Source organism: Tripterygium wilfordii, chromosome 16 (genome assembly GCF_013401445.1).
Source record: "Tripterygium wilfordii isolate XIE 37 chromosome 16, ASM1340144v1, whole genome shotgun sequence".
Lineage (NCBI taxonomy): Eukaryota > Viridiplantae > Streptophyta > Magnoliopsida > Celastrales > Celastraceae > Tripterygium > Tripterygium wilfordii.
The window spans coordinates 7,730,924-7,739,762 of record NC_052247.1 but is presented as its reverse complement, the minus strand read 5'-3'; the positions used below and the strand labels follow the sequence as shown (position 1 = coordinate 7,739,762).

At 42.7% G+C, this 8,839-nt stretch overlaps 1 protein-coding gene across 1 annotated transcript; it reads left to right on the top strand.

Moving 5' to 3' along the window:
- Window positions 1-863: 863 nt before the first annotated feature.
- Window positions 864-1,415, top strand: LOC119980740. Its single transcript, XM_038823536.1, has 2 exons — window positions 864-1,073; window positions 1,128-1,415. Exons 1-2 carry the CDS (start codon window positions 864-866, stop codon window positions 1,413-1,415), a joined length of 498 nt encoding a protein of 165 aa, XP_038679464.1.
- Window positions 1,416-8,839: the final 7,424 nt, after the last annotated feature.

The window sequence follows — 8,839 nt, the reverse complement described above, 5'->3', positions numbered from 1 at the left end:
AGATGTGACATTTTTTTAAAACAATTCTCTTATTTTTTAGATATTTTCTAAGATTTGATCTTATTGGGTCAAGATTTGAGTATTTAAGGATCCAAGAAAGGGATTATGAATATCTATGGGCTTATAGGTCAAAGAAATGAGCTTTTGCATTTTTTGTGTTCTTTTTTCTATTTTTCTTTTTTCGGATCGGACGAAATCCGGTTACTACTTCAGGTCTGGAGGGATCAACATGAAGAAGACGTAGGGAGGCAAGTTCCTTACGAAGTGGAATTGGAGGAATCTCTCATTCTCTGCAAAAGAAGACCTCTAGTGGAAGCAAGAGTATGCTAAGTCCCTAAGAAGATGAGAATGATATTCCCAAGCGTGTCTGAGAGCGAGATAGCGAGAGTACTAGAAGGTCTCACCGGAGGAGAAGACCAGCAACAGAAAGAAGAATATGCACTCCATCCCCTCGGAGCCTGAGGCACAGAACCCCATTGCCTCTGAGAAGGACAAGGTGTCGGAGCCTTTCCCAAGACCGATCGAGAGCTAATTTGAAGAAAGATATCGAGGAGGTCCTATGGAGTGCTCAGAAGAAGGTTGAACAAACTCTTAAGAAAATGACATCTAGGCCTTTTACACAGGCTCTGCGTGATGAAGATCCCCCAAGTAAATTTTCTCCTCCGACATTTGTCATTTAAAACGGAAAGACAGATCTTGTGGCGCACATATCCATGTACTCATACAAAATGGCTTTATGGGCAGGCCGAGACGGACTTATGTGCAAAATGTTCCCATCAAGTCTAGGGACCACAACAATGAAGTGGTTTCACTAGCTTCCAAAAAACTCAGTGTCATCCTGGAAGGAGTTGGCAAGTATGTTCATGGCTAGGTTCATAGCAAACAACAAGGATTCGTCAACTTTGGATATGCTGTTTGCCTTGCATCTGAGGACGGGAGAGTCTCTCATAGCCTACTCATCAAGGTATTCAAATACCTATGCAGACATTGAAGACTGGGATGAGAAAACTATCGTGGCGACCTTTCGTTTGGGGTTGTCTCGGGATCATAAGCTGCAGGAAAGCTTGACCATGGTGCCACCAAGAAGTATGACTGCTTTACAAGATAGAATAAAATAGTATGTCAAGCTGGAGGAAGATAAACAAGGAGATCGTCAGTTCTCCAACACTCAGGAAGGATCCCAAAGGAAAGATAACAAAAGACTAGAGAAGAGTGGACGAGAGAAGGAATCGTCCAAGGCTCCTAAACCCAATTCATACGAAGCGGTAAAGACAATATTTAAAGATCCCATATACCGAATCCTTCCTCAGATTGCTAATAAACCATTCTTTAAGCGACCCAACAAGATGACTGGAGATTCGTTGGCTCGAAATCAATCCAAATGGTGTTATTACCATAATGACAAAGGGCCATAGAACGAAGGAGTTCAGAGAGTTTAAGCGGCACTTGGAGGATCTGGTGCAATAAGGGTATCTCAAAGAATTCATTGACAGAGAGAAGACTATTGGAGAGAAGAAGGTAGAACCCCATCCAAAAAAGCAAGATCCTACGCACTATGTGGTCAATCACATTGACGCAATAATGCCCGAGGTTTCTGTCAATAAAGGATTGAAGCGAACGGAGTATAGAAGGGTCCGGCACCAGTAGGAGGTCATGTGTATGGACTTCGATCCCAAGTTGGGACAAAATTGACCAAGGGAGGCAACCACGGTAACTTTCAACAAGGAAGACGTAGCAGGTGTGATCTTTCCGCATAATGATGCTTTGGTGATCTCTCAAAAAATTGGCGTAGCAACTGTAAAGAGGATAATGGTGGACCAAGGCAGTTCAGTAGAGATCATGTATTATTCCCTTTTTCAGAAGCTAGGAAAGACACAGGCTGACGTGATTCCTATTCCAGCACACTTGATAGGACTCAATGCGACTCCAATTTGACCACTCAGAAGGATACTTGTGCCAATGATGGCTGGCCCAGTTACGGTTGAGGTAGATTTCCTTGTAATTGATTTACCTTCAATATACAATGCAATTTTGGGCAGGACATGGCTGCGTATGCTGGAGGCTGTACCATCTTCTTATCACCAAATGATGAAATTCCCTTATGAAGACAAGATGGTGGAGATAAGAGGAGACCAAGCTGCGTCAAAAGAATGCTTCATGGCAAAAGTCAAATTCGTAAGGAGAGTTATGCTGATGGAAGAAGAGGCTCCTGTTCATGAGGAGGTTGGGAAGGAACTTGGGACCAAGTTGGCAGAAGACCTTGAGAAAGTGGAAGTAGCACCTAGGAGCCTAGACATATATTTTTTGGTTAGGGCTAGCCTTCCCACACTAGAAAAGGAGTCCTTAATTGGGGTGCCGAGGAGGAATGTGGGGGTATTTGCACGGACCCCCTATGAGATTCCAAGAGTAGTCCTAGAATTAGCCACCTATAAGTTGAATGTCAAGTCAGGTTCCAAACTCGTCATCCAGAAGGGAAGAAGATCAGTAATTCAACATACAGTGGCAGTGGAGGGTATGTGCCGACTACATGAATTTGAACAAGGCATGCTCAAAGGACCTATTCCCACTTCCAAAAATTGATCAGTTGGTAGATGCAATGTCGGGGTTGGCAAGGATGAGCTTTCTGGACACATACCGGGGCTACCATCAAATTCCAATACCCCCAAAGGTATATTCTATTACCAAATAATGTATTTTGGTTTAAAGAATGCAGGTGCCACATTCTAAAGGATGGTGATGAAGCTTTTCGGTCCTCTGCTCGGAAAAACTATGGAGGTTTACATAGACGACCTAGTGGTGAAAAGCAAACTCTAGCAGGATTATTTGATGCACCTTCAAAAGGTATTCGATATCTTAAGGCGCAATAATCTAAAACTGAATGCCAACAAGTGTGCGTTCAGAGTCAGCACCGGCAAATTTATTGGCCAAGGTAAAGGAGATACAAAAACTGACTGGCATGATAGCAGCAGCATTGAACAGGTTCATTAGCAGATCCTCGAATAGGTTTCGACCCTTCTTCCAACTACTCAAGTCTGGCAGGGCAAGAAGGCCTTTCTTGACTTCAAGATTTACTTGCAGAAGCCCCCACTATTGTCCACCCCTAAAGAAGGTGACACACTTCATCTGTACTTGGCTGTCTCAGACCATGCTGCTAGTGCAGTTATCCTAAGGGAGGAAGGGGAGAATCAGCAACCTATCTATTACGTGAGCAAGACTATACTGGAAGCTGAACAAGGTACTCACCCTTGGAAAAGCTTCTCTTGGCGTTGGTGATGGCTTTGAGAAAGTTGAACCACTATTTTCAAGCATTCCCTGTGGCGATAATAACGGAATACCCATTGAAGACTCTACTAGGAAAGGCAGATATATCAGGAAGAGTTGCCAAGTGGTATGTTGGGTTGGCACAGTATGACTTGCAATTTGTCCCAAGGACATCCGTTAAACACAGGTGTTGGCAGATTTTGTGGCAGAATTCACTATAGACCAACAACATGAGAGCATACACCAGACATGGACGGTGCATATAATGCCACCGCGTCCTTAGGAGTTGTAGGTTGATGGTTCTTCGACATGGAGGGGGTCCAGAGCAGGAATTATGCTTGTTGCTCAGGAAGGAGAAGTGTTGGTGATGGCCATACGTTTTGGATTCCCTACAACAAATAATGAGGCTGAATACAAAGCTCTATTCCAGGGAATCTTGAATGCTTTAAGGCTGGGAGCGAAGGAGTTGGTTATCTACTCATATTCTCAACTCGAAGTTAACCAAATCACTAGGCAATATAATGCGCGGACGGAGACAATGGCAACTTACTTGAAGAAAATAAAAGAGTTGCTCGGCCAACTGCAAGATTATAAGATAATCCAAATCCCAAGGGAAAAGAATGACCATGCAGACACCCTGGCAACCTTGGCTTCGCCCGATCAACTGGGGGTGAAGAGGGTTATGCAGGTGTAGATGCATGAAAGGCCAAGCATAGAGGACTCATCAGAGGACATGAGATGCGTAGAGCAACAAGAGTCGAGCTAGATGGATCCAATCATTTCTTACCTAAGGGATAACATCCTCCCTCGGGATAAGGGGACAAGGAAGTTAACAGTTAAGGCAACCCACTTTTGGTTATCGCATGATCAGAAACTCTATAGGAGGTCTTTTGCAGGACCTTACTTACTATGTTTCCACCCAAGTATGGTGGAAGAGTTACTTTGCGAAATTCATGAGAGTGTCTACAGAGCACATGCAGTAAGAAGATCACTTGCCTTTAGAGCAATCACCCAAGGCTTCTAGGTGGCCATACATACAGAAGGATGTTATGCAGTACGTGAAGAAATGTGAGAAGTGCCAGAAGTTTGCACCTATCCCCTACCAACCAGTCGAAGATCTTTGTCCTTTTGCTCAGTGGGGGTTGGACATCATAGGGCCGCTGAAACGAGCTACTGGTAATAGAAGATTCTTGATTATTGCTACCGACTACTTTACTAAATGGATTAAGGCAAAGCCCTTGGCCTCAATCCGTGACATTGAACCAAGAAAGTTTGTCTGGGAGAATATCATAATCGGGTTTGGAATTTCATATGCCCTGATCAGTGACAATGGTACTCAATTCTCTAGTGCCAATTTCAAAGGATTCTGTGGGGGTTATGGGATAAAAAATCTTCACTCAACCCCCTGCTTACCCACAGTGTAATGGCCAATCAGAGGCTTCCAACAAGATCATTTTAGATGGAATTAAGAAGAGGCTGGAGGCTTCGAAAGGAAAGTGGGTAGAGGAACTCCCATTAGTACCATGCACATACCATACCACTCCACACAGATCCATAGGAGAATCACCGTTTGCTTTGGCTTATGGATCAGAAGCAGTTATTCCCCTAGAAGTGGGACTTCCAACTCTTAGAACACATAGTTTCGAGGATGGCAACAAAGATGCAGAAGAAACCTAGACCTGCTATAGGAAAGAAGGGATCAGGCTATGATTCGCTTAACTACCTACCAACAAGTGCTATCACGGTCATACAATAAGAATGTCAAAGCAAGGAGCTTTGAGGTTGGAGACTTTGTCTTGCGGAAAGTCTTGTCCCATACTAAGGATCCAATGGATGGAAAATTAGGGCCCAACTGGGAAGGACCTTTCCAAGTCACGGCGAAGGTTGGCCAAAGAGCTTACAAGCGAATCAAGAAGGATGGCAAAAATGTTCATGGGACTTGGAATGTCTCCAACCTAAGGAAATTCTCTGTGTAATGCTTACGAGCTATTTATTTTCAATAAAAGAATAAATCTTTTTCTTCATATGATTATGTGTATTTCTTTTATCACCGAAAAGGCTGCTTCAATTTACTAATTAAAGACGTTAGTAAAAGAAAAATACTATGTGGGTCTTAACTCTTGGCCGAAGGGGTTTAATTTTACTGCTAGTTAAAGAGGCTAGTATAAAAAGTCGAAGAGGCTGAATTCTACTGCTAGTTAAAGAGACTAGTACAAAAAGCTGAAGAGGCAAAAATCACTATTGGTTAAAGAGACTAGTACAAAAAGCAAAGGAGGCTAAAATTATTACTAGTTAAAGAAACTAGAACAAAAGGCCGAAGAGGCCTAAGTTTTATTACTAGTTCAAGAGACTAGTACAAAATGCTAAAGAGGCCTAGTTTTATTACTAGTTGAAGAGATTAGTACAAAATGCCGAAGAAATAAAATCTTACCACTGAACTAATACTAAATGAAAAACAGGGAATGCTTCTTGAAAAGCAAACAAAAATCCTACTGACTAGGGGGTCCTCGACCGAAGTACCACCTGGAGCCAGAGTTGAGAAATTCTGGTTGTCAGGCTCACAACATATACTTCTTATATTCGTACAAGGATGAGCAGGTGAGGGCCACTGGAAGAAATCCTCCGACCAAGCAGCATGTTTCATAGGAATACCGAGAGCCATGAAGGTATAGCCACGCCCTAGTCCAAAGTTTTGGTTAGACTCAATGGCAATAGTCTCCGTATATTTTGCGCAGCACTCTGCTATGCTTGTCTCAACAGCCTACATCTTCTCTCTCTCGGCTCTGGACAATTGGTCTTGGGCTTTGGAAAGCTCACTTCGGATTCTCTCCATCTCTTTGTTGGCTTCAGCAAGCTTCCCTTCAAGAATGGATTTCTACTGAACGATCTTCTCATAATCAGCTTGCCTAGTTTTCAAGTCCGCCAGCTCCATCTTTGACTTAAGGAGTTGACGCTTCAAATCGACGATATAATGAAGGCACATCTGAGAACCCTGACAGAGATAAAGAAAAGGTAACTATAAATTAATTCATACATACACATATATTTAATGAGTAAGAGTGAGTAAAAGGAATACCCTAAGAAGCATCTGTAAGCCCAAATCCTCACCTTTGGGAAGTTTATTAAAGAATTCTCTATCCTTATTGGAGATAGAAGAGTGAAGCTTCTCTATGGAGAAAGTGGAATATCCGATATTCAGAGACAAAGGATCACTTTCCAAACCTTTAAACATACTGCTGTGATCATCCAAAGATGGAGGACGAAAGATACTTCTGCCGAAAGAAGAGGGTGTAGACCTAGTATCACCTTTTAGAGAGGAAAAGCCATCGCCTCTAGCTCCTCCCAAGGAAATAGGACCATGGGTAGGCGCAAATGGAAAAGGTAATCCCTTCACTGAGGAAACACTGATCAAGGAAGTTGAGGACCCTCTGACAAACTGAGGAGTTCCAAAGACACTCCCTCAGGGGTTAAACTTAGGCATAGGAAGATTGGGAATGCACACGGTTCTCAAAGATTCAGAAGATCCACTCGTGGGAAGAGCATCTGTAACGAAAAAAAGGAGTGGTAAGTGTATGAGACTATGCAATTAACACCATGCAATTTAAGCAAAGAAAGACGTACCATGGCTTAAGGAAAGAGAATGCTCATTGGAAATATCTAGGTAGTCTTCATCTTCTTTATCCTCCTCACTCTCAGACTCAGTATCAGCTGCTATCGAGACCACGGGAGATGGAATTGAAGTTGATACTGCAGAATCTTCTTCTTGCACAGTTTGGAGGGAGGAATATTAAAATGCTGCCAAAATGCCTCCAAAGATACACCAGGAGAAAGGCATGAGAAACCACGATAGTAAGGTGTGTAGGCAAACAATATTGGAGCAGATCTCCAAAATTTACCACAGGCCTAGAGCTTGAGTATGAGTCATTAAGATCAGTAAAGGAAAAGAACTCCGGCAGCATGAACACTGGAACCTTGATATACTCAGGAGAAAGATCTGTATCATCATCAAATGGAACCAGAATATCGAAAGAGGGAGGAACATGATTCTTTTCTTTGAAGGCGGCTACTTTCTCAGGAGTAGAAATCAAGTCCCCCAACTTTCCCATAACAAAGCCCATAAATAAACAAAGGTACAATACAAACTCGATAAGGGAAAGAGGTGTTTTTCGAAAACAAAAAATTCAGAAAAATCTCAAAAAAGCTTATAAGCCTACTATAAAATGCTTGCCCAAAAGGGAACCTCCAAAGGAAGATACGCTTGAAGGTCCAGTCCCGAGGGGGCTCACCCCCTAAGGAAACGCAGCCCTGAGGGGGCTGCTCTCCCCCTTGGAAGACATGGCCCCCAGGGGGATGGTATCCCCTTAGGGAGGTGCAGCCCCCGGGGGCTCTCTCTCTAGCGAGGTGTAGCCCCTAGGTGGCTCCCTCCCTAGGGAGGTGTAGCCCCCGGGGGCAGCTCTCCCCCTAGGGAGGTGCAGCCCCCTAGGGGCTCTCCCCCTAGGGAGGTGCATCACCTTAGGGAGCTATCCCCCTATGGAGATGCAGTCCCCTACCAAAAAAAATCTTAGAATTACCTCTCGAAGCACAGAAACAAGACTTTCCAATAGAGAGGTTGTGAAAATTTTTTACATAATGAATAATGAATAGTATTTATAGTAGATGCAAAGTCTCCTAATATTGTTTGGGATTGTTGTTTTTTATAAGAACATGAAGCCTTTAGATTTATCCTAACATTCTTAGGGTAAATTAAAAGGCTAGGGGTATTTGTGGGAGAAATATTTGAATAAGTACAAGATACGTACACAATAAAGATACGAATGTACAGGAGGTTAAAGATATGAACGTATCGGAGGTTAAAGATACGACGTACAGGAGGTTAAAGATATGAACGTATCGGAGGTTAAAGATACGACGTACAGGAGGTTAAAGATATGAACGTATCGGAGGTTAAAGATACGACGTACAGGAGGTTATTTCTTTGTATGTGTCAAAGGGATAAGGCAGTTCAATAGTTCTAAAGGAAGCAGTTTCAGACAGCAGTTATAGCAGTTATTGCATTGCAGGAGGTTAAGACGGATCAACCGGCACAACCGTTCCAAACTTGCCTAACCGCATCCAACCTCCAGAACATTATAAATACTTGTATTGTTCAAACATCAGACACATACTCATTTCTTTAATAAAAGATCAGACCTCGGTGGACTAGGCAAATTGCCGCATATTTTTGTATTCTTGTATTACTTTATACGTTCCTTCTTTCTAAATCACTTTTTTCCCTCGGTGTAAATATTGCATCGACAGATATGGAGATTTAAGACTACTGATTGATGAATACACAACACCCATATCAAATTTCTAAGAACACATCCAACAGAAAAATATTGGAAATGCCATTGTTTTATGATCCATGGTTAGTCAATAACAGTCAACTAGACGGAGGGAACAACCATGACTCAAACACAAACCACAGGGGTCCAATTCTTACGAATTCAAAACAACAGGTGTATGTAAAAATGACCCTAATCATAGGGGGGTGTTTGTGACATTTGGTCATTTTTAAATGGGTATTGTATCCACCGGG

Excerpts from the sequence above, each read along its gene's own strand:
- LOC119980740 (XM_038823536.1), top strand. The coding sequence starts at position 864 with ATGGCTAGGTTCATAGCAAACAACAAGGATTCGTCAACTTTGGATATG. Across the intron at positions 1,074-1,127 it reads TGCAGGAAAGCTTGACCATG|CTGGAGGAAGATAAACAAGG; the intron begins GTGCCACCAAGA and ends TAGTATGTCAAG.